The sequence below is a fragment of the Scyliorhinus canicula genome, chromosome 13 (assembly GCF_902713615.1).
Source record: "Scyliorhinus canicula chromosome 13, sScyCan1.1, whole genome shotgun sequence".
Classification (NCBI taxonomy): Eukaryota; Metazoa; Chordata; class Chondrichthyes; order Carcharhiniformes; family Scyliorhinidae; genus Scyliorhinus; species Scyliorhinus canicula.
The window spans coordinates 116,966,151-116,992,637 of record NC_052158.1 but is presented as its reverse complement, the minus strand read 5'-3'; the positions used below and the strand labels follow the sequence as shown (position 1 = coordinate 116,992,637).

The 26,487-nt window shown below is 44.7% G+C and overlaps 1 protein-coding gene across 1 annotated transcript in view; it reads left to right on the top strand.

The window, feature by feature from the left end:
* Positions 1-18,115, top strand: part of LOC119976616 (alkaline phosphatase-like) — a 75,964-nt gene extending 57,849 nt beyond the window's left edge. Inside the window, exons 8-11 of the mRNA XM_038817233.1 lie at positions 1,717-1,851; positions 8,657-8,848; positions 11,148-11,264; positions 17,292-18,115. Of these exons, the coding sequence (XP_038673161.1) occupies positions 1,717-1,851; positions 8,657-8,848; positions 11,148-11,264; positions 17,292-17,563 (716 nt within the window). The 3' untranslated portion in view covers positions 17,564-18,115. The remainder of the gene's footprint in view (positions 1-1,716; positions 1,852-8,656; positions 8,849-11,147; positions 11,265-17,291) is intronic.
* Positions 18,116-26,487: the final 8,372 nt, after the last annotated feature.

Here is a 26,487-nt window from a genome sequence, read left to right as displayed (position 1 = left end):
GCAACAAAATATTATCAAAATAATTATAGAAGGAGGAAACAGAAAATTAGAGTAAACAAAGGTGTCTACAAATACGTAAAAAGGAAAGAAAATAGCAAAAGCAAATGCACTTCGCTCAAAGGATGACATAGGAGGAATTTGTATGAGGTATAAGATAGTATGGATAGTATGGATATTTTGTGCCTTGTTTCATAGTAAGAGACATTAAACGCCGAGCAGAAATAGTAGGGTCTACTGAGAGTAAGGAACTGAAAGTAATTCATATTACTGTAGTAAAGAAAAGGGACTGAAAGCTGACAAATCCCTGGAGCTGACGACCTCGGGTTCAAAAAGGTAGTGGATATACTGGTTGTGATCGTGCAAAATTCCAGTGGATCAGAAGGTAGTAAATGTAACACCCCTATTCAAAAGGCAAGAATTGGGAAAACGGCAAACGTCTGTCATCAGTCTGAGAAAAGGACCAACTGTTATTAAGTAAGTGTAACAGAGCACTTAGAAAACCATAATATGATTGGGCAAAGTAAACATGATTTGATAAAAGGAAAATCTTGTTTTACAAATCTATTAGAGAATGCAAATAGTAAAGTTGGTAAAGGAGAACCATGGGATGTTGTATATTTGGATGTTTAAAAGATATTTGACGAAGTGACAAACAAAAGGTTGTTTTACGAGATAAGGACTTATGGAGTTAGAGGTAGGAATTTGCATATATTGTTCAAAGGACAAAAAAATACAGATTAGGAATAGATGGGTCATTTTCAACTTGGTGGGGCTGTTACTAATGAAATGGCACAAGAATCAGTTCTCGAGCCTCAGCCATTTATAATCTATCACTGAATTAGATGAAGGGACTGAGTAGAATGTATCCAAATTTGATGATACAAAGCTGGGTGGGGCAGGAAGCTGCGGGATGGCACAAAGGGCTGAATTTTCCTGGCTCTGTTTATTTTGAACATTCGGACAATGTTTGAATCAAAAACTCTGTGTCAGGACAAACAATTAGGAGCCTGTCTTTATTCTTTCCTTCTGCCCGCCATAGAGATCAAAATTACATTTTGTCTGAGGAAGGATTTCTAATTAAAGAGACCATACTATATTCTAGAGAAGCTCATCAGGGTGGATCATTTAATATCCCCATGGAATCAGTGGGAGAAGTCTGGCCACCTGGGTCCACTGAGGAAGCTGAGGGCTTCAGCTTGGTGAGGGTGGGTGGTGGTGGTGGAGGGGGGGGGGGGGGTGTAGTTGTCTATGCAGGGGACAGTGGGCCTCCAGTAACAAAATCTGTTGACCACTGACAATGTGTCCAGATGGTCAACTAGGAAGGCAAGAGGATGAAAATGTCAGAAGCTACCTGCCAAGACAGGCTGAGCCACTCGTGCTCTCACCTGTCCGATTAGCTGGACCCTAATGGGGTTCACCTCCTTGTGCCTGTATCTCCATGATCATCCCCTCTGCACTGTGGAGGTCCATGAGGCTGTGAAAAAAGCATCTGCAGTTCCCAGGCATTTGTAGGTCTATGCCAAAAGGGCCGCAAAGAGGGATGAGCTTAATTGTTCTTACACCTAGAGGGTCGAATGGCTTTTTTGTGTGCGATAACCATTCCATGACTCTATGTATTAAAATCTTAGCTGTGCACTTTTTAAGCATTTTACAGACAAAGCTTTCCCCACAAATAACAAAGTAATGAATAATTGACATATCTTATTTTATTTTTAGGTTTATTTGAACCCAAGGATATGAAATATGAGTTAAATCGGAATAAGACATTGGATCCTTCTATTGTTGAAATGACTGAAAAAGCCATTAAAATTCTTCGTAAGAATCCCAAGGGATTTTTCCTGTTTGTTGAAGATAAGTACTTTAAACCTTTGTCAGATTTGATTTTAAAATTGTGCCTTATAGTTTTCCAGACATAATGACACAATGTTCAAAGTATTTTTACTCTTCACATCTTTGGACCTGAAGTAACCATTGGAGGATGAATCATTGTTCACTATCAGTCTGGCAGTTAATACTTCTAAATTGATATCAGTTGTGATGATGATGCAATGAACATTGGCATTATTAATGGCTGATTGAAATTATTTTCATGGTTATATATTTACGTGCCAGTGCCTGGTAATAATTGTATTTATCAACCCGTTTAGTATGAGTTGGAATACTGTTCTATCACCATTGAGACCTGGAGTTGAATCTAGCTCAATCAAATAAGATGAAAGTCTATTCATTCTCATGATGTATGGTGTGAATTCACAACATAAATATTGCACAAAATTGGCAATGTCACCCCCAAGAGCTGATTATGGTTGGCAAGGTTACAATTATAGTGCACAGCAAGCCACAGTAAACAACACTTCAGAGCAGAAAGTTTGAGTATTTCTTCGCCCTAGCCAAGGGCACAGTAGCCATTTATCACCCTGTTGTTGCCTGTCTTAATTGCTGAGATCAGATAATTCAACACAATCCTGTGATTGAAGGTGGAACCCTCCATTTTAAAATCCTGCACATTACCAGAACTGAGAAAATGTGCCTATCTAGAAAGACTGAACATGTTGGAGCTCTTAACTATTGAAAAGAGAGGCTGAGGGATAACTGGAAATACATCTTTAATAAAACCTTTTGACAGGATAGGCATAGAGAAAATGTTTCCACTTGTGGAGGAGTCCAAAACTGGGAGCCAAAAATACCAGATGGTCACGAATAAATTAATTGGGGATTTCAGGAGTAATGTCTTTACCCAGAGATTGGTCAGAGTGTGGAACACGGTAGCAGATGGAACAGTTAAGGTGAATAGCCAGGGCCGGCCCAAGGCACCGGCAACTCGGGCAGTCGCCCGGGGCGCCATGTGCTAGGGGGCGCCAGACTCGGGTCCCGCGCATGCGCAATTGGGCCGGTGCCAAATGCGCATGCGCGGTGGCCGCCCTCCCCCAGGGCGGCCCCCTCCGCCCCCCGCCTCGCGCCTGCCCACCCCGCCTCGGGCCCGCCCACCCCGCCTCGGGCTCGGCCCGCCCGCCCCCCCCCAGCCTCGGGCTCGGCCCGCCCGCCCCCCCCCCAGCCTCGGGCTCGGCCCGCCCGCCCCCCCCCCGCCTCGGGCTCGGCCCGCCCGCCCCCCCCCGCCTCGGGCTCGGCCCGCCCGCCCCCCCCCCCCGCCTCGGGCTCGGCCCCCCCCCCCCCGCCTCGGGCTCGGCCCCCCCCCCGCCTCGGGCTTGGCCCCCCCCGCCTCGGGATGCGCCCCCCCAGGCCCCCCCCCGAGCCGCCCCCGCAACTCCCTCCCCCCCTGGCCCCACCCACCCCCCGGCCCCGCCCCCCCTACCCCCCGGCCCCCCCCGCTACCCCCCCGACCCCGCCCCCCCCGAAGGGCGCCGAAGTTCAGCTTGCCCGGGGCGCCAGCAACCCTAGGGCCGGCGCTGTGAATAGCTTGCATGCATTTAGAACATAGAACATAGAACAGTACAGCACAGAACATGCCCTTCGGCCCTCGATGTTGTGCCGAGCATTGTCCGAAACCAAGATCAAACTATCCCACTCCCTGTCATTCTGGTGTGCTCCATGTGCCTATCCAATAACCGCATGAAAGTTCCTAAAGTGTCCGACTCCACTATCACAGCACAGTCCATTCTACACCCTAACCACTCTCTGAGTAAAGAACCTACCTCGGACATCGCTCCTATATCTCCCACCCTGAACCTTATACTGTAGTTATGCCCCCTTGTAACAGCAACATCCACCCGAGGAAATAGTCTCTGAACGTCCACTCTATCTATCCCCCTCATCATCTTATAAACCTCCATTAAGTTGCCTCTCATCCTCCTCCGCTCCAAACAGAAAAGCCCTAGCTCCCTCAACCTTTCCTCAAAAGACCTATCCTGCAAACCAGGCAGCATCCTGGTAAATCTCCTTTGCACCCTTTCCAATGTTTCCACATCCTTCCTATAGTGAGGTGACCAGAACTGCACACAATACTTCAAATGTGGTCTCACCAGGGTCATGTACAGTTGCAGCATAACCCCGTGGCTCTTAAACTCAAGCCCCCTGTTAATAAACGCTAACACACTATAGGCCTTCTTTACAGCTCTATCGACTTGAGTGGCGACCTTCAGAGATCTGTGGACATGAACCCCAAGATCTCTCTGTTCCTCCACATTCCTCAGAACCCTGCCATTGACCCTGTAATCCGCATTCAATTTTTTTCTCCCAAAATGATTCACCTTGCACTTATCAGGGTTAAACTCCATCTGCCATTTTTCGGCCCAGCTCTGCATCCTATCAATGTCTCTTTGCCGCCTACAACAGCCCTCCACCTCATCCACTACTCCACCAATCTTGGTGTCATCAGCAAATTTACTGACCCACCCTTCAGCCCCCTCCTCCAAGTCATTGATAAAAATCACAAATAGCAGAGGACCCAGCACTGATCCCTGTGGTACACCACTGGTAACTGGTCTCCAGTCTGAAAATTTTCCATCCACCACCACCCTCTGTCTTCTATGTGATAGCCAGTTACTTATCCAATTGGCCAAATTTCCCTCTATCCCACACCTCCTTACTTTCTTCATGAGCCGACTGTGGGGACCCTTATCAAACGCCTTACTAAAATTCATGTATACGACATCAACTACTCTACCTTCATCTACACACTTAGTTACCTCCTCAAAGAATTCAATCGAATTTGTGAGGCAAGACTTACCCTTTACAAATCCATGTTGACTATCCCGGATTAAGCTGCATCTTTCCAAATGATCATAAATTCTATCTTTCAGGACCTATTCCATTAACTTACTGACCACCGAAGTAAGACTAACCAGCCTATAATTACCAGGGTCATTCCTATTCCCTTTCTTGAACAGAGGAACAACGTTCGCCACTCTTGCACTATCCCCATGGACAGTGAGGACTCAAAGATCAAAGCCAAAGGCTCTGCAATCTCATCCCTTGCCTCCCAAAGAATCCTTGGATATATCCCATCTGGCCCAGGGGACTTGTCGACCCTAAGGTTTTTCAAAATTGCTAATACATCCTTCCTCGGGGCAGCACGGTGGCACAGTGGTTAGCATTGCTGCCTACGGTGCTGAGGACCCAGGTTCGAATCCCGGCTCTGGATCACTGTCTGTGAGGAGTTTGCACATTCTCCCTGTGTCTGCGTGGGTTTCAGCCCCACAACCCAAAAGATGTGCAGGATAGGTGGATTGGCCACGCTAAATTGCCCCTTAATTGGAAAACATAATTGGGTACTCTAAAAAATTTTTTAAATACATCCTTCCTCAGAACATCTACCTCCTCCAGCCTACCCGCCTGTATCACACTCTCATCCTCAAAAACATGGCCCCTCTCCTTGGTGAACACTGAACAAAAGTATTCATTCAATGCCTCTCCTATTTCTTCTGACTCCATGCACAAGTTCCCACTACTGTCCTTGACCGGCCCTAACCTCACCCTGGTCATTCTTTTATTTCACACATAAGAGTAAAAAGCCTTGGGGTTTTCCTTGATCCGACCTACCAAGAACTTCTCATGCCGCCTCCTAGCTCTCCTGAGCCCTTTTTTTAGTTCATTCCTTGCTACCTTGTAACCCTCAAGTGACCCAACTGAACCTTGTTTTCTCATTCTTACATACGCTTCCTTTTTCCTCTTGACAAGACATTCAACCTCATTTGTGAACCATGGTTCCCTCACATGGCCATTTCCTCCCTGCCTGACAGGGACATACCTATCAAGGACACGCAGTATTTGTTCCTTGAACAAGCTCCACTTTTCATTTGTGCCTTTCCCTGACAGTTTCTGTTCCCATCTTATGCTCCCTAATTCTTGCCTAATCGCATCATATTTATCCCTCCCCCAATTATAAACCTTGCCCTGCCGTATGTCCCTATCCCCCTCCATTGCAATAGTGAAAGACACCGAATTGTGGTCACTATCTCCAAAGTGGATAGGCCGACAAGAGGGGTGGCCACATTGGATTTGGTGCTGGGTAATGAACTGGGCCAAGTGTTAGATGTGGCCACCCCTCTTGTCGGCCTATCCACATATTGTGTCAGGAAACCCTCCTGCACACACTGTACAAAAACTGCCCCATCTAAACTGTTTGACCTATAGAGGTTCTGATCAATATTTGGAAAGTTAAAGTCACCCATGACAACTACCCTGAGATCTCCACATCTATCCATTATCTGTTTTGTAATTTCTTCCTCCACATCTCTATTACTATTTGGGGGCCTATAGAAAACTCCTAACAATGTGACCGCTCCTTTCCTATTTCTAACTTCGGCCCATATTACCTCAGTAGGTAGATCCCCTTCGAACTGCCTTTCTGCAGCCGTTAGACTATCCTTGATTAACAATGCTACTCCTCCACCTCTTTTACCACCTTCCCTACTCTTACTGAAACATCTATACCCTGGAACTTCCAACAACCATTCCTGTCCCTGTTCGCACTATGTCTCCGTAATGGCCACAACATCGTAGTCCCATGTACCAATCCACGCTCCAAATTCACCTACCTTATTCGAGATGCTCCTTGCATTGAAGTAGACACTCTTCAACCCACCTTTCTGTCTGCCGGTACACTCCTGCGACCTTGATACTCTTCTCAGTACCTCACTACTCTCAACACTGGCTTCTGGACTACAGCTCGTTTTCCCATCCCCCTGACAAATCAGTTTAACCCCCCCCCACCCCCCGAAGAGCCGTAGCAAATTTCCTTCTCAGGATATTGGTGCCCCTCTGGTTCAGCTACAAACCATCCTATCTGTACAGGTCCCACCGTCCCCAGAATGTGCTCCAATTATCCACGTACCTGAAACCCTCCCTCCTACACCATCCCTGCAGCTACGTGTTTATCTGCACTCTCTCCCTGTTCCTCACCTCACTAGCACGTGGCACGTGGCAACAAACCAGAGATGACAACATGGTTTGGCCTTACTCTCAGCTTCCACCCTAGCTCCCTAAATTCCTGTTTTAAATCCCCGTCCGTTCTCTTATCTATGTCGTTGGTACCGATGTGTACCACGACTTGTGGCTGTTCCCCCTCCCCCTTAAGGATTCTGAAAACACTGTCCGAGACGTCACGGACCCTGGCACCCGGGAGGCAACATACCATCCGTGAGTCTCTTTTCCGTTGGCACAGAACCGTCTATCTGTCCCTCCAACTATCGAGTCCCCAATAAGTATTACTCTCCTGCTCTCCCTCCTTCCCTTCTGAGCCACAGGGAGGGACTCAGTGCTGGAGATCTGTTCACCGTGGCATACCCCTGGGAGGTCGTCCCCCTCAACAGTATCCAAAGCGGTATACTTGTTACTGAGCGGAACGACCACAGAGGATCCCTGAACTGACTGCTTCCTCTCAGCCCCTCTCACCGTCACCCATCTATCTTGATTCTTCGGAGTAACTACATCCCTGAAGGTCCTATCTATGACCACCTCTGCCTCCCGAATGACCCGAAGTTCATCCAGCTCCGGCTCCAGTTCCCTCAAGCGGTTTCTGAGGAGCTGGAGATGGGTGCACTTCCCACAGGTGAAATCAGCAGGGACATCCCTCACCTCCTACATCCCCTGCCATCCCCTCGAGATAAAACAAGAAAAAGAGAGAAAGAGCTTACCTGTTATTCCCTCTACCCCTTAGGTTAGAGGAGGTGGAAGGGTGGGGACAAGTGTAGTGTCTAGGGTTTAGGAACCGCCCAACATAAATACAGGTAAACATAAAACACTTAAGCAGCAACCACTGTGCCCCGCAGCCTCCCCGGACAGGCGCGTGAATGTGGCGACTAGGGGCTTTTCACAGTAACTTCATTGAAGCCTACTCGTGACAATAAGCGATTTTCATTTTCATTTAATTTTCAACAGTAATCAGCTGTTATGGGCCCGCGCAAACAATTTAAATCTTTACTACTTACCCAGCAGTCACTCTGTCCTCACTCCGACCCGATTCAGCTGTAAACTCCCAACAGTAAGTTTTAAAAAGAAAATTTACTCCCCTTCTCAGCAACCACTCACTCAGCAACCACTGCACCCCACACGAGAACACCTCAGGGAAAAGAAAAACTACTTATCAGTCACCAGCTAATCACTTACCTGCAGGCTGTGATGTCATGGTTCAACTTCTTTCTGCTGCTACCTGCCCTCGAGTCTCCCTCTTGATCTTTACTCGACTGGGATCCTTACAGTGATTTTTTTTTGGTTAGAGGAGGAGGTAGGGAGGGAAACACTAAAGAAGTGTTTGGGGTTTAACTGTCACTTGACAACAGCTCCTCCACGAGCCACCTTCTAGATACAGTGACCGCAATGCACTGATGCAAATTTTCCCCGCAACAGCCAATCAACAGCTCCGCTCTTCTGCCCTCTGCTGGATGCTTGCCTTCACTTGAACATGAAGGGTGCCTTGCTCAGGTCCACGTTCTGGATACAGCGACCGCAATGCACTGATGCAAGTTTTCCCCGCAACAGCCAATCAACAGCTCCACTCTGCTGCCCTCTGCTGGATGAAAGCTAGATAAACATGTGGGGAGAAAGGAATGGAAGGTCATGATGCAAGGGCTAGATTGAGAGTTTTGATTAAGGGACACTTTTTGAGGATGGAACTTTTCTCTTCAGTTTAACCAGTTGCTGAGTCTGAGCGAATGTTGTTCACGAGTACTAAATCAATTTTTATCTTTTTTTTTAAGTGGGAGAATTGACCATGGACACCATGATGGAAAAGCGATGCAAGCTTTAAATGAAGCAGTTCAATTTGATAATGCTATTGAAAGAGCCAGCCACTTAACAAGTGATTTTGACACCCTCTCTATAGTAACTGCAGATCATTCACATATGTTTGGCTTCGGTGGAAAAGCTCTTCGTGGCAATCCAATATTTGGTGAGTGTCAGTATAGTCCTTATGTTGGTAAAGGACAGACCTAAATGTACTTTGAATTAGTGCATTTTGTTTGTTTGCGCTACTGTAAAATTCCTTGGGAGGTTTTGCTAAACTCAAGGTCCTAGATAAATGCAAATTGAATGGAATTTGATTGTCAAAAATATCCTTTTTAAAAAATTGCAAATCAACAAAAATATTTTAAAACATAATTTCTGAGTGTGAATTTTGGTTTCATTTTAGAGAAAAAAAATTGTTATGATAAGTTATATTCACTCAAACTTGCTAGTATAAAACATTGGCACCTGAGTTCATTTAAAATAAATTAACGGGTGATCACATGATATGAGTGCGGGAGCGGCTGCGTTTTCACAAGCTCTGGCTCTGCTCATCCTTCGATCTTTGGTTTTATCTTTGTACACATCTATTTTATATCTTTTTTCGGTTTACATGACTTTTACTATGTACCGATAATGTTGGTCAATGTTTCAGCACACTTAAGTTGAGACAATATGCTCTAATCCTGATTGATTCGTGGTGGCTGGAAGGAGTTAGGATTGGGCCCTCTCTTTGGTGCTGCAGCTGCCTTTGAGAGGTTTCCTGCCCTGTTGATATGGTGCACACCGACAAATAATGGCTACTAGCAGTGAAGGGGATCTCTCTGATGGTCTTGGTTCTGCGGTGCAGGACCTTAAAGCCCAATTTTAAGAGTTCCGACACCTCTTTATGGAGGTGGTGGCGACACATGAGAGGGTTATGGAAACTGATGGAATACTGCAAATTCTGCCCATCCCTGACTGAGATGCTACGCGATAGACTGGTGCGTGGAATTAAGAATGACTCGGAGAAATTATTGGCAGAACCCAATATAATCGCTTATTGGGTTCTGCCAGTAATTTCTCTGAGTATATGAGCCAATATAGGGCTGGAAAAGGCCATTTGGATTGCTTTGTCACTGGAGAACGCTGAGACAGGGGCTCAGGAACCACAAGGCACACGGAGAGTAGCATCCTCAGGTTGAGAGCAGAGATCTTGCACAGGGAAGCCCACACTTCAGATGAAGTGGCGCCATGCTCATCGGCCATTAGAGGCCCAAAACTCCATAGGGGTTCCCTGGTGGTCAAGGTAACCATGTGAAAACTCCACGTATACCAGAGAAACCATTCCGGAGGCATGCAAGTGCCAGCTAATGGACTACTCTAAGTGCTGAAGAAGGGCGTAACTCAAGCAAGGCTGCCAGAATCGGCAATCTGCGTACTACTCAGGGAAAAAGCCAATGCCAGCTTAGGCTCATACCATACAGGTATACCAGCCTCCAGACGAAGAGACAATGCAACTGCATCATCACAACCAAGGTCACCCCTATAATGATAAAACATCTTTTGTATGGTCACCCGTTAGAGATGGAGGTGGACACGGGGGGCTGCTATCACCGTCATTGGATAACAGACTTTTAATCGCCTCCAGACTGGCATTCTACCTTTAAGTCTAAAATATATCAGATCCAGGTTATTCACCTACACAGGGAAACCTTCGCGAATTATGAGAACCACAATGACCCCGGTAACCTCTAGACAACAGTCAGCCCGACTAACATGCATAGTTGTGCGGGGACCAGGACCAAGTCCCATGGGAGGAGATTGGCTCCAGCTGTTCAGACTGGACTGGCTGGAAATGTTTAAATTGGGAATTGGAGGACAATACAAGATTATCAGTAAATACCCTGATGTCTTCCTAGGCCCAATACAGCATTGGGCCTTGTTACTGGCAGCCCATAAATACTCCCGAGAGCATCGCCCTGGAGTAAGAATAACCAAAGCTGCACCTTGCATCATCTCCCACTGCCCACATGCCTGGCTCCCTTTTGGGTGTTAGAAGAGGTCGCCATGACCTTAAATTTCTTAGGGACCTTACCAGTATCAGCAAAACAGATCAAGGTTGGGATACAAAAGGATCCTATATTGTCCAAACTGAGACACATGATCCTGAATGACGGGATTCGGATGGACATTGCCAGTTATTTGCTAGTCCTCAGTCAATTTTGTTTGTTGCTTTTTAGGACTTTCTCTTTTCCAAAATTCAAACTAAATGTGTAACAACTTATCTTTAAAGTTAACAATGTTGATTCAACAATACACTTCCCATTTTTGATATTCTACATGTGGTTCATACACAGGAAATAAATTGAATTACATTTTGTTGACAGCATTGTGATGGCTAACATCAATTACTGACTGCATGTATTGGTTAGGTAGTTGTAAATCAATGAATAATAAACAATATTTTCAATTATTTAATATAGGACTGGCACCTGCACAGGCTGAAGATGAAAAGCCATATACAAGTATCTTGTATGGAAATGGACCTGGGTATGCAATCGTAAATGGCACAAGACCAAACATAACCTCAATTAACTATCGTAAGAAATTCTGAGTTTCATATATTTTTTAAATTGTCATGTGAGAGTATCTTTAAGAAATGTGTATTTATAAATAGGTGCGTTTATAAATATCTGTAGCGAGAGTACCTTTAAGAAATGGGTGTTTATAAATGGGTATGTATATAAATATCTGTAGTGAGAGTACCTTTAAGAAATGGGTGTTTATTACTGCAGTGATATCAGAGAGTGGGTGGAGCTGTGCTGTCTGTCAGCTTTTTACTTTCATTTTTGAGCAGGCTGCAGGGTGTGTTTTAGTTTTAGTTTTCAGAGCTGGATAGCTGCAGTCACAGCCAGAAGGTGTATGGATCTCTCTCTGTGATCTGAAGACTGTAAATCGATCCTGGTGATTTAAAACTAATAACAGTAGTGACTTTAACCTGATGTACTTCTGGTAAATGGTGTTTTAAGTCTTATGGATGTTGAAAGGAAAGCTTAAAGGTTTACTAAGTGTTGTATTCTTTGGGGGTTGTATTTGAATTAATGGTTGCTAAGATGTTCACAGTATGTTTTAAAAAGGTTAACTTGAGTTCATAGAATAAACATTGTTTTGCTTTAAAAAATACTTTTCCATTTCTGCTGTACCACACCTGTAGAGTGGGCCGTGTGCTCACCATACCACAATCTATTAAAAGTTGTGGGTCAGGTGAACTCCATGATACACTTTGGGGTTCTCTAAACACTTGCCCATAACAAAATCTTTATTGTCACAAGTAGGCTTACATTAACACTGCAATGAAGTTACTGTGAAAAGCCCCCAGTCGCCACATATCGGCGCCTGTTCAGGTACACGGAGGGAGAATTCAGAATGTCCAATTCACCTGACAAGCACGTCTTTTGGGACCTGTGGGAGGAAACAGGAGCACCCAGAGGAAACCCACACAGCCACAGGGAAAACGTGCAGACTCTTCACAGACCCAAGCCAAGAATCAAACCTGGGACCCTGGTGCTATGAAGCAACAGTGCTAACCACTGTGCTGCCATGTCGCCTACTGTGCCACCTGTTACTGTTGCACTTTGTAGCAGGAGGTGATCACTCTAATATTTAAATGCCATGTTAATTCAACTAAACTGCCTGTATTAATTAAGGCACGCTAAAGTCTGTTTATATAGCTACCACAGGAGTTGCTTCAGGTTTAATAGTTTGAAACTCAGTTAACTTCAGAATAAAAAATGTCGTAACTGCAAACAAGTAAAGCTCCCAGCCCTGATGGAGTTTTATAAGACGTTTTGTGGACAGTTGATCCCTTTAATATTAGATATGTTTAATGATTCCTTGTCCTGGGGTTCGTTGCCCGTTACACTTGCGGAGGCCTCTATTTCCCTGATCCTGAAGAAGGACAAGGGCCCTACAGAATGTGGGTTGTTTCGACCCCACCTCACATTTAAATGCAGACACTAAATTATTCACAAAAGTGCTGACATTGTAGTTGGAGCCTTGCCTCCCAGAGGTGATCTCAGTAGACCAGACAGGCTTTGTCAAGGGTTGGCAATTGTCAGCTATTCTGGACATTATTGTTTTCATGGATGTTGAAAAAAGCGTTTGATAGGGTGGAGTGGGATATCTCTTTGAGATTTTTGGGCGGTTTGGTTTTGGGCAAAAGTTTATATCCTGGATTCGATTTGATTGCTGCATAGGACCCCCACCGCTAGTGTTTGCAGAAATGCCTTGAGCTCAGGTTAGTTTCTGCTGAATAGAGGAAAGAAACTGGGATGTCCATTGTCTCCGCTTCTATTTGCTTTAGCAATTGAACCGCTGGCCATAGCATTAAGATCTTCCAGTAAGTAGAAAGGGATAAGTTGGGGAGGGAGGGAGCATAGGGGGTCCTTTACGCAGATTATCTGCTTCTTTATATTACGGACCCAGTTTCCAATATGGATGAGATAGCGAAGCTGCTAAGGGGTTTTGGCTCCTTCTCTAGGTATAAATTGAATTTGGATAAGGCACATACTTTTCGGAAAACTCTCTGGGGAGGGGAGCCAATCTGGGGATGTTGCCTTTTTGCCTTACCAGATCTCGCTTTTGTCATCTGGGAATCTGGTAGGCCCACGATTGGAGCTTGCTCCATAAACTAAATTGTGCTAGCCTGGTGAATGGGTCACATCTGACTTGCAGAAATGGGATAACCTCCTCCAGTCCTTGGCAGGCAGGGTTCAGAATGCCCTCCTGAGGTTTTTATTTATTTCTCAGTGTCTTCCCATTTTCCTCCCCAAATCCTTCTTTGTCAGAGTTCACAGATCAGTGTCCTCTTTTATTTGGGTGGACAGGACCCCAAGGATCCATAGGGTGTTCTTCCAGAGAGACATAAAGTAGGATGGTTTAGCTTTACCCAATTTGTTATTTTATTATTGGGCAGCCAGTATTGAGAAAGTACTGGGGAGGCTTAGTGATCCGAGTTCGATAGGGGGGCAAATGGAGGTGAGTTCTAGTAGGGGCTTTAGTAACCGCCGCGCTTCTGTGTTCTCCCGCAAGATTTTCTTCTTTTTAATGTATTTTATTCCAAACATATTCAAAAGTACAAAAGCATAAATAAATCCAAGTACATTCTCCACATCTCTCAGTTTGTAAGTTTTATCCCTTTTCACCCCTCTCTCTCACTCCCCCCCTCCCCCCACGATGAACAATTACTCAAACATGGTCATGAACAGTCTCCACCATGTCTCAAAGCCCTCCGCTGATCCCCTCAATTCAAACTCAATCTTTTCCAGCTGGAGAAAGTAACACGGGTCCCAAAGCCAGGCCACCACCCCCAGCAGCACTGTCGACGGGCATTCCAACAAAATCCTTTGCCAGGCAACGAGAGAGGTAAAGGTCAAAATGTCGACCTTCCTCTCCTCCATCAACCCCGGCATTTCCGACATTCCAAAATTCGGGCACCATGGGGTCCAACCCAGCCTCTACCCCCAAAGTCTTTGATAATGTCCCAAACACCCCCTCCTAGTATCTCTCCACTTCTCACAGTCCCAAAACATATGTGCGTGATTTGTTGGTCCTCGCCCACACTTCTTGCACTCGTCTGCACCCCCTGAAGAACCCACTCATCCTTGCCCGAGTCATATGCACCCTATGCACCACCTTAAACTGAATCAAACTCATCCTCGCACACAAGGAGGTCGAGTTCACCCAACACGTTGCCTCACTCCACACTCCCCATCCTATCTCCCCCCCCAGCCCCTCCTCCCATTTCTTTTTAATCCCCCTGCTCCCCCAGCCACCTGTATATATCCCTGATCTTACCTTCCCCTTCCACACCCGGGAGCAGCAACCACTCCAATAATGTTTTAGCACACCAAACCTGATCTGCCTTCGGTATAGAACCGCTTTGGCCTTGTTGAACCTGGCACACCTTTTTGCCAGCTCCGCTCCAATGTCCTGATAGATTCGGACCCTGTTCCCCTCCCATTCATTGTTCCATTTCTCCCTGGTCCACCGCAGGATCGTCTCCTCCTCCAAGAACTTATGGTGCTTCACAATCACCGCCCACGGCAGCTCCCCCACTCTTGGCATTTGCCTTAGGGACCTGTGAGCCCTATCCACCTCCGGGGCCTTGTCCAACACCCCCTCCACCACCAGCCCCGCCAGCATTCTTGAGACGTATCTCGTGGCACTCGTGCCTTCCACACCTTCAGGCAAGCCAGCAATATGCAGTTTCTACCTTCCGGATCTGTTCTCCTGCTCCTCTACTTTTACCCTTAGTGACTTGCAAAGGTCCAGGAGCCCCACCTCTGCCTCCAACACCACCACCCAAGCACTTTGGTCAGATATCACCTTCTCCATCTCCTAGATCTGTAACCCCTGTGCCTCCATGCGCTTCTCGACTCTTCCAATAAATCCTTTCAAGGTGCTACCGCTCCCGCGATCTCCTTCGACCGGTCTTCTCCTTTCGCTGCTGGCATAACTCCTCTCTGATAAACGCCTACAGCTGCTCCATCTGGGGTTTTCCAGCTTGCGACAACCCTTCCCCCGCAGCCACCTTTCCAATTGTTGCTGCACCACAGGGCTCCTCCAGTTCCTTGGCCAGGTCTTTAACCCTCTTCTGCTGGGCCTGATAACCAGCAGACATGTGGGGAGAAACTCTCCTCATCACCTTTAGCTACACATTCCTGTTAAATTCCCCTGCTTTTGAGGAAACGCCTTTGAGCCAGAGCTACTCTGTGTGTGACCACTCAGTTCATGGCCGCCTCAGGAAGTCCTCCGGCAAGATTTTCTTTGTATCCGATAGTGGTCTCCACCCTGAGAATCTGAAAGCAGTTCCTGGACACTAAGGGACAATTTAGCATGGCCACCCAACATGCACATCTTTAAACTGTTGGAGGAAACCGGAGCACCTGGAGAAAACCCACGCACACACAGCGAGAACATGCAAACTCCACACAGACAGACACCCAAGGCTGGAATTGAACCTGAGACCCTGGTGCTGTGAAGCAGCAGTGCTAACCATTGTGCCACCGTACCATCCAACCACTGTTTTTTAAAAAACTTTCCAATGAAGGGGCAATCCACCTACAAAAGGAGAGGAGATAAAGTTGGCAGGGGTACTTGGGTGAGGTTGAGGACTAACTTAGTTTGTCAATCAATTAGGAAACAATGCTCTCTGAAGGCTGGGAAATCTCTCCATGACTGTGATGTGGGGATTACTGTTGTCTTGACAGACACAAGACCTTAACCTTGTTACATCTGTGAAGATCTAATAAGCTACAAACTGTCTTGAAGGGTGACATACATAATATTTTAAAGCCAGTCTACCCATACTAAGGTAACTGTAAAATAGCAGATTACCAAGGATTATTGTCAGAAGTGGATGGAGTTGAGCTGGATCTTAGTTACATTGGGGCAGGGAATCAATCATTTTCATTAAGTCAGTGCAGTTTTTACAATTATAACAGTATTTGGATTTGATTACTGATTTATAGATATCCACTTTCTTAGCACTGAGCTTCAATGCTGCCTCAGTTTGTGGAAAGAAATGATCCTTTCTCCAACAGCTGTTGTTATATTACTATTTTGTAATATATATATATTACTCTTTTTGTCTAGCCGAATTGTTGAAATATAGAGGTAGTCTTCCAGTGATGACAAAATAATTTAATGAGTAATATTAGATAAACTAGTGAGTTCTTTTTACTTCAATACGAAACTAGTAAACAACAAATAACTATAGATTAAACTATTAAATAAGATTATGCTATATACTAAAATCTAAAATTTCTTCTCTCTAGCTTGTTTCCCTTCTGTACTTTCCACACTCCTAACACACTCTCCTTTAGGAAAGAGCGGGAAAACATTTTTATAGGTCTTGATAGTGTGGCCATCTCGTTTTCATTTGCCTGTACTTGCTTAACATTAGTTGATCATGTATTGCTGCATACAGAGATCACTACAGCTGTGAGAGTCACAAATGTCTTGTCCAATCGCATTGCTTCCATTGCATAGGGGCTGGTTTAGCTCACTGGGCTAAATTTCTGGCTTTTCAAGCAGGCCAGCAGCACGGTTCGATTCCCGTACCAGCCTCCCTGGACAGGTTCCGGAATGTGGCGACTAGGGGCTTTTCACAGTAACATCATTGAAGCCTACTCGTGACAATAAGCGCTTTTCATTTTTAATTTTCATTGCGTATGACTGGATAATTTTTTTCGTACCATTTTTTAAATATAGCTTGGCAAAATGGTGTAGGTGCATCAAATTTAATTTATATAATGCCTTTGAAATAATAAAATGGCGCAAGGTGCTTCACATAAATGCTGATAGAATGATTGGAACTGGTAACCAAGGGTTTTATGGAAACTTTGGAAGAAGGGGAAAGCGATATCAAGGCAGATGGGCTCATGGAGAGGCTTCTGGAGACAGGAGCTGAAATGACTGAAGGTCATGCAGCTGAAAGTGGGGAAAGCGAAGCAAGAATGTAAAAGAGACCAAGGTTAAAGACCAGAGGACATATGCAAACCCTTGGGGTTGAAAGAGGCTAAATTGTTTGAAAGGCATTTAATGAGATGTTCTGTTATTTGCAGAGAATAAGGACTATGAGCAACAAGCTGCTGTTCCACTGAAATCAGAAACTCATGGAGCAGAAGACGTGGCAATTTTTTCTAAAGGTCCAATGGCTTATCTGTTCCACAAAATACATGAAGAGAATTACATTGCCCATGTGATTGCATATGCTGCTTGTATTGAACCATACACAGAGTGCCCACCAAGTCTCATCCCCAGCAGTGGATTTTCTGCCCAGCCTTTGAACCTTCTCAGTATTTTACTGGTGGCACTTTACCTACTTATGTATTAAATAATCTTTAACTTCCTTGCATTTTATTTTTAATTCCACAACGTAACTGAGAAATACAATAAACGCTCAATCATATTAATTCATACTTTGTTTTCTCATTTTGCCCATTTAGCTAAGGAAATTAATAATTCTTTAAAAAAAAATATTTGGTGCATTTGAAATCTTGTATTTTTTTTATCCATTGGTGGGATATGGGTGTTGCTGGCAAGGCCAGCGTTTATTGCCCATTCCTTTGAAGTGGTGCCTTTGAATTGCCTTTGAAGTGGTGAACCACCTTGATGAGCAGCTGCTGCCTATGCAGAGCAGAGACGTTCCAGTAACTTGACTCGGCATCAGTGACAGATTTTCAAGTCGAGAAAGGGTGATCTGGAGGGGAAACTGTCGGTGGAGGTGTACCCATGAACTGACTGCCCTTGAACTCTAGGGTGTAGAAGCCAAAGGTTTGGAAGATGTATTAAAATAATAATGAATAATAAAAATAATTGCATAATTGCAATTTTGGAATAATGTGGATAATAGAATGTTTTACAAATAAAATAATAGAAATGTTAATGATCTTTTTGTCTTTTTCTTTAAAAGATATTAATTATTTTATGATTCTTCAGGAATTTAATTCCAGTTGTCTGTTAGCTATAGTTGAATCTGAACTGTGAACTTAAGTGAGGCTGTCAGTCCAATTCATAAACATTAGCTTGATGAGGTTACTGACCACTGAATTATTTCGCTAACCATGCATAGACCATTATCCACAGCACCGCTTAATAAGATCAACAAAGCCAGTCAAGTTAGATTTTCACCTGAACACAAAATGTCTGTTATTTACTTGGTTATCGTCATGTACATAGGCTGGCTTTTTTTCTCGGTCTGACATGGGTCTTGTCCATTGGTTGGAGAATTGACGGGGGACCCCTATCAGTTATGTGGGGAAGGCCTGACAGAATAAAATGTCCTTCAGGCACTTAATTGGCCACCATCAGGCCTTCTCTGCGATTGGGGTCCTGTCACTGAGAACAGACAGTCAATCAGAGATTGGCAGCTCGTCACTGTTCCCAGTAGGACCATTGCTGCTAATAGCAATGCACCCAGCTGCGGTCCCAAATCACAAAGGGACACAAGGTCACAGGTGAATGTAGGCATGATGGGAGTAACATCTGATGAGGGCTGTGGGGAGGGGGGGGGGGGGGGGGGGGGGGGTGGGGGGGGGGGGGGTGCTGTGGGAGCGGGGGTTGGTTTTGATGACCCTGCCAGTCTGGGTTGCCCAAACGGGCACACAGGCTCCTATGGCGAGTGATCCCCCTCCTAACCTCTCAGGAAAGCCACTGGCAAACCTAACGGGTTTTGTTGGGCAGCCTTCCAAAAGACAGTGAGACGCATGTAGCCTCCATTTAATCCCTAACCTACCAATAAATTGCAGGGGACTCAGATAGTAGGTGAAAATTGGCTCATTAATGAGCCTAATTGACATTCCAATAGCAGTGGACCCATACCCCCGAACAGCCCCTTCCGTCCTCCAACTTAATGTTTCCGCCAGTTGGAGACCGATAGGGGATCTTTCCAATGGTTAAATGGGCCTGGCTGCCATGGTTTCTGCCACAACAGTCATAAAATGAGTTCTGATGGCTTACGCAATATTGAAGAAATACTCAGAGATTCGCCATTGCTTCTGTTTGCTTTGCTGCCCTTTTTGTAGTACTCACATTAGCCTATTTCCCATTCTGTCAGCTCCTCCCAGGTATTCAGAGTCCTTCCTTGGTTCTTAGTCCCTATTCCTTGATCCTTGGTGTTGACCTGATTGCTGTACGTATGGTTCTCTGTGTTGGATTTTCCTTCATTATCTCATCTGGACTAAGTTGCGGACTCAAACCTGTTGCTCGCCTCTTGAGCACCCTCTCTTATTTTGGCTGTACACCGTCAGGTGACTGCAATGATTCTGCTGCAGCAATTCTGGCTCCTCATCAAAAAATGGTGGACTCATTTTTTTCATTTGTTTCTGGGGTGGATTTATTGCTCATCCAAAGATTTCCTGAGGACATTAAGATTCAACCACACAGGGATAAATTTTTGTCAGGGAGAAAGGTCTCAGGAGTGGGAGCATCCCTGAATCCTGAAAGGCCATGCCCAGTGAGTAGGCTCCTGCCTGTTCTATTTGCATTTTGAGGATGAGGGGTGGGATGGAGTCAGGTCCACCACCTCCTCAGGCGACATCAGAGGCAGGTGGATAGTCAGGCTGGCAGGTTAGAAAGCCTGCCTTTATATACTGGGACATTGACCTAGTAAAATCATGACTTCCAGGGCCTCATACCCCCACCCGGATGCACCCCCCCCCCCTCCTCATATCTCCCTTGCCACATCCATGCTGCCGGTATGTCTTATCAACCACCCATTACCCTCAGACCCCTTCCATGCCTCCCCGCCACACATCCTCCATACGCAAGTCTGGCAATATTTTGCAATGATCCAGAAACTGACAATGTAAACAGAGACTATGAAAAAAATATTTGAAAAATAAAACTGTTCACATTACAACCTCTTTGCTGTCAATCGACCATAGCCATTCATGGAATCAATATCAAAACATTTTTAAAAATTTAATTCAGACTCGCTAATCTTGTGCAAATAAGCACACAGACACTTAAAAACATATTAAAGAAAGGTTAGGTGATTACAAAATAATGGAGATTTCAATTAAACAAAGCTAGCACTCCCTTTCAGGCTGTGTAAATATTGCCTGCTGAGCTAAGTGAATTACTAATTCTTACTAATGCTCGGCTAAGCGTAACTAGTAAAGTTGACCAGGGAGGACTGGTGGATGTGGTTTATTTCGACTTTCAGAAAGCTTTTGACAGGGTCTCTCAGAGCAGTTTACTATGTCAAGTTAAAGCACATGGGAGGGTCTTGAGATGAATGTAGAAAGCTGGTTAGCAGAAGGAAGCAAAGAGTTGGAATAAATGGGTCTTTTTCCGATTGGCAGGCAGTTACTAGTGAGGTACCACAAGGATTCTATGCTCAGACCCCAACTGTTCACATTATATATGAATGATTTGGACGACTGAACAAAATGTATTATCTCCAGATTATATAAAGTTGGGTGGGAGGGTGAGCTGAGAAGAGGATGCAGAGGTACTTCAGTGTGCTGATTCTATTGTTTCCCCATGCAGAATGTTGGTGGGAGCTTGTACTCAATTTTGTTTTTTAAATTTAGAGTACCCAATTCATTTTTTCCAATTAAGGATCAATTTAGCATGGCCAATCCACCTAGCCTGCACATCTTTGGGTTGTGGGGGCGAAACCCACGCAAAAACGGGGAGAATGTGCAAACTCCACACGGACAGTGACCCAGAGCCGGGATCAAACCTGGGACCTCGGCGCCGTGAGGTAACAGGGGCTTGTACTCAAATTGAAGAGTTGTGAGGATTTAAAATTGGCCTAACTTGGGCTAGAGGGAAAGGATCTCCAAAGATAATCAGTTCTGGGGTTAGACTTTAGCTAGCTGAGGAAAGAAAATTAAGCAAGCCATTGGAAGTTGAGAACAACTTGGGACTGGTTCCTGGAGAATAAAGTGTTCAGTACAGAGACAACATAAAGTATAAGTGTGGTGTCGGAATTTTGTTTGTTAAATGGGAAATTTATTTTCTGTAGTTCAGCTATAAGTTGCCTACTAAAAAATGTTTAGGCAACGTTATTTTTAGTTTGTTGTAGTAAATGTCTTAAAATCTGAAATCTTGCCCTGTGATCATTTGGTCAGACATTGGAAATATGTACTTTTTAAAGTTGTCAGTCTCTATGGTATTGTATACCAGGGAGATAAAACAGTTAGGCATTACATTGATGAGCAATGACATAAGTGCAATTAAAATTAAGACAGGGGATCTATTGAATAAACTAAACAAACTCAGAGAGGGTAAAACCCCAGGTCAGAATAGATTGCATCAATGTTTTTAACAGTACCTAGGTAAGAGACAGCAGAGGCAATACAACACATAATTAATAATTTATTAGAAAAAGGTGAAGTGCCAGAGCACTGGCAGATAGCTAATACAATTTCTGTTTTTTAAGAAGGTGCAGAACATGTGCAAGGAATTACAGACCAGAACAACTTCAGTGATTGGAAAAATAACACAGTAAGAAGTCTTACAACACCAGGTTAAAGTCCAACAGGTTTGTTTCGAATCACTAGCATTTGGAGCACTGCTCCTTCCTCAGGTGAAGGAGCAGTGCTCCAAAAGCTAGTGATTCGAAAAAACAACCCTGTTGGACTTTAACCTGGTGTTGTGAGACGTCTTACTGTGCTCACCCCAGTCCAACGCCGGCATCTCCACATCATGGAAAAATAATGGAATTATTACCAATGGAAACAATATAAGAACATGTCGGAACAAAAAATATATACTTTTAAAGTATTTTTATTTGACAGATTTTCAGCATTTTCACAATCTAAAACAAAAACAACACCAAACAACCAAAGCCCCCCCCACCCCAACAATTGTAAAATCCCTTCTTCACCCCCCTCAGTTTGAACTTCACCTTCTCTCGGGTCAAAAACTCCAGCAGGTCCCCCGCCATGCCGAGGCACAACGTGGAGAAGTTGACGTCCATCCCAACAAGAGCAGCCTACGAGTGATCAGCCAGGTGAAGGCGAAGGCATCTACCCCTGCTCCCGCTTGCATCTCGGGCGGGTCCAACACCCCGAATGTGGGGTGTTCTCGGGGACCGGGCTGCACATCCACATGTAAGTCCCATCCTCCTAAACCTTTCCAACTTTGGACAGGTCCAGAACATATGAACGTGGTTCGTGGAGCCCCTCCCACATCGCTCACGGACATCCTCCACCCTTCGAACAGCCGGCACATCCTTGATTTTGTGAGGTGCGCCCTGGATTAGATTGGATTGGATTTGTTTATTGTCACGTGTACCAAGGTACAGTGAAAAGTATTTTTCTGCGTGCAGCTCAAACAGATAATTCAGAACATGAAAGGAAAATACGTAATAGGACAACACAAGGTACACTATGTAAATACATAGACACAGGCATCGAGTGAAGCATACAGGAGTGTAGTATTAATCAGATCAGTCAATAAGAGAGCCATTTAGGAGTCTCGTAACAGCGGGGAAGAAGCTTGTTTTGAGTCTGTTCGTTAGTGTCTTCAGACTTTTGTAGCTCCTGTCCGATGGAAGAATTTGGAAGAGTGAGTAAGCTGGGTGGGAAAGGTCTTAGATTATGCTGGCCACTTTCCCAAAGTAGCGGGAGGTGTAGATGGAGTCATGAGTGGAGACAGACCTCGTGCACTACCTTCAGTTGTATCAGCCCCAACCTTGCACATGGTCGAGGCATTCACTCTCCGCAGCACCTCACACCACAGTCCCTCTTCCAGCGCCACCCCCAGCTCTTCCGCCCACTTCGCCTAATCACCTCCATGGACACTCTATCCTCATCCAGGATCCTCCTGTAGATCGCCAAGATGACCCTCCTCTCCACTCTTCTGACAACACCGCCTCTAACAGCGACAAAGCCGGCACAATTGGTAAGGTCGGGAAAACCTTCCTTGCGAAGTCGCTGCCCCTTGCGCCAACCCATTCTTCTCTCCCAGCTCCTCTAGGCTCGTGAACCACCCCCCCCCCCTGCGCCCCCCCCCCCCCCGCCCCCCCCCCCCCCCCCCCCCCCCCCCAACCAAGGAATTCATCCTTCATTTCCCTAATCTCCCTCTCATCCTATCCCCAAAATTTTGCGTACATCATCCCCGGCTCGAACCCATGATTCCCCCGAATCGGCATCCCCTCTGACCCGGTCCCCAGCTTAAAGTGCTGCCTAAACTGCCTCCAAATCTTCAATGTGGCCACCACCACCGGACTCACCAAGTACTTTCCTGGGGCCATCAGGAGCAGCACTGTTGCCAGCGCCCGCAACCCTGACCCCTACAAGAGCCCACTTCCAAGGAACAAAAAAATGTAATGGTCAGTAAAGTCTTGCTTGACCAGCTTTATTGAATTTTCCGAGGGGGTATCAGTGAAAATAGGCTATGGTAATGCAGTAGATATAATTCATTTAAATTTACAAAAGGCCTTTGACAAGGTGCCTCATAATATACAAATAAATAGTCAGAGAAGGTGGAGTCATGGGTCAAATGGCAGAATGGATTGCTAGCTGGCTTTAAGACTTATCTGCCTTTAGCCCCATTAGTTTATCTAATACTACTTCTTTATCATAGAATTTACAATGCAGAAGGAGGCTTTTAGGCCCATTGAGTCTGCACCGGCCCTTACAAAGAGCACCCTACTCAAGCCCACTTCTCTATCATAACCCAGTAACTCTACTTAACCTTTTTGGACGCTAAGGGCAATTTAGCATGGCCAATCCACCTAACTGGCACATCTTTGGACTGTGGGAGGAAACTGGAGCACCCGGAGGAAACCCACACAGACACGGGAGAAAGTGCAGACTCCACACAGACAGTGACCCAAGCCAGGAATCGAACCTGGGACCCTGGAGCTGCAAAGCAACTGTGCTAACCACTATGCTACCGTGCTGCTCAGATGGTTTAGTGATGGTGATGCTATTTAATTGCTCCACCGTATTCTTTAATATAAATGGGATGTTCGACGTATCTTCCAATGTAAAGACTGATGCAAAATATCTGTTTAATTCTTCTGCCCTTTCCTTGTTTCCCATAACTATCTTCCCAGCTTCATTTTCGAAGGAGCATATACTCACTTTAACCTTTTTCTTCATTTTTTATAAATTTAAAGAAGCTCTTATTGTCAGTTTTTGTATTCCTCACTGGTTTACCCTTATGGTTTATTTTTTCTCTCTTTATTCTGTTTTTAGTTCTCCTTTGCTGGATTCTGAATTTATCCCAGTCTTTGGGACAATCAGTTACTCTAGGTCCCTTCCTGATCCTTGTTACTACATAATGGAGTCCTTACAAACTATAAACCATAAATAAAGACCTTAGAAACTATAAGACATGAAAGTAGTAAATACGTACCCGTACCTGACGTTACTCACTACTTACCAACCAGCTCTCTCCCTTGTAGTCTCTACTGCTTAGATTATACTTCGAGTATAGTCTGCAGTTCTGGTCGCCATATTATAAATGGATATAGAAATAATGGAGAAGGCGCAAAGAAGATTTACAAGGATGATACCAGAAATGCAGGAATATACGTTTGAGGAAAGGATTGACAGTGTGAGTGTCTTTTCTCTTGAAAAATGAAGCAAAGGGTGATCTAATAGAAGCGTTTAAAATTCTGAAAGTTTTTGATGAAGTAGATACAGAGAAAATGCTTCCACTACAGGTGAAGACCATAACCAGAGGTCATCAAGGCATCAACATAAGTTAATAACCAAAAACTCCAATGGGGAATCCAATGAGAAACTTCTTTACCTAATGAATAATGAAAATATGGATCTTGATACGACAGGGAGTTGTTGAAATTAATAATATAGATGCATTTAAGATAAAGCTAGACAAGCATTTGAGGAAGATGGGAACGGGTTATGATGATAATGGAGCATAAATGCCAGCATGAATTGTTTGGGGCTGAATGACCTTTTCCTGTGCTGTAATTCTATGTAATCCTCCATGTCATCCTCCCCATATATCTAGTTTAATTTATTCTTGATAACAATGTTCATTGCGAGTCTTGTGACTTCTGCTTAGTTCAGTTGCAGATCATCTCTTTTGTGCTGCCAATCCATTTTGTGCTGACGTTATTTCCAGTTATTAATGAAAGTAATATCATTACGACGATTCAGACTACAGGAGGGAGATAAATCACTTGTTTGCATGGTTTACCGAAAACAACCTCTCTCTAAGTGTTGGAAAGACCAAGGAAATGATCATCGGCTTCAGCAAGCATAGCAAGACACACACTTCCATCTGCATCAATGGCTCTGAAGTGGAGATGGTCAATATCATTAAGTTCCTGGGGATCACTATCACCAACAGTCTGTTCTGGTCCACTCACGTTGATACAACAGTCAAGAAAGCCCAACAACGTCTCTACTTCCTACGGAAGCTAAATAAATTTGCCATGTCTGCATCGACTCTGTTGGACTTTAACAAATGTGTGATCGAGAACATCCTATCTGGCTGCATCACAGCCTGGTATGGCACCTGCTTGGTCCAAGATCGCAAGAAACTGCAGAGTGTGGTGAACTCAGCCCAGCGCATCACACAAGCTTGCCACCCCCACATTGATTCTGTATACACCTCTCACTGCCTCAGGAAGGCAGACAGCATTATCAGAGACCCCTCCCACCCAGACATTGCCTTCTTCCAGACCCTTACATCAGGCAGAAGATACAGAAGTCTGAAGACCCGCACATCCAGACACAGGAATAGCTTCTTCCCCACAGCTACAAGACTCCTCAACGACTCCCCCTTGGACTGATCTGGTCCCTGTAAGAACAGTATTCACGACGCTCTATGCTGCTCTTGCTCATGTATTTGCTTTGTTTGGCCCCTTATTCCGCACTGTAACAAATTACTGTTTGTCGATGTACCATTTGTCAATGTTCTCCGTCGATTATTCTTTTGTCTCTATGTACGTACTGTGTACATTCCCTTGGCCGCAGAAAAATACTTTTCACTGTACTTTGGTACGTGTGACAATAATCAAATCAATCAATCAATCAATCATTTCCACTGGTCATCTCTGGAAGCACTTAGAATTGATTTTATTTATAAAGCTTATTAAGTTTATGCAGTTAGCTGCTGTGTTCATACATAATTTTAAAAATTACAATCTCAACACTTTTCATTTTATAAAGAGTTCACAGAAATTTTTTCTAATATTTTTGTTGAAGATTTTTCATTTTTAAACAATATAACCATGTAAAAACGGATGTTACAAGCTACACTATTAAAGAAACACAACCAACAGATATGTTGATAATTCATTGGCCTTTGGGCAGTTGTGATCGC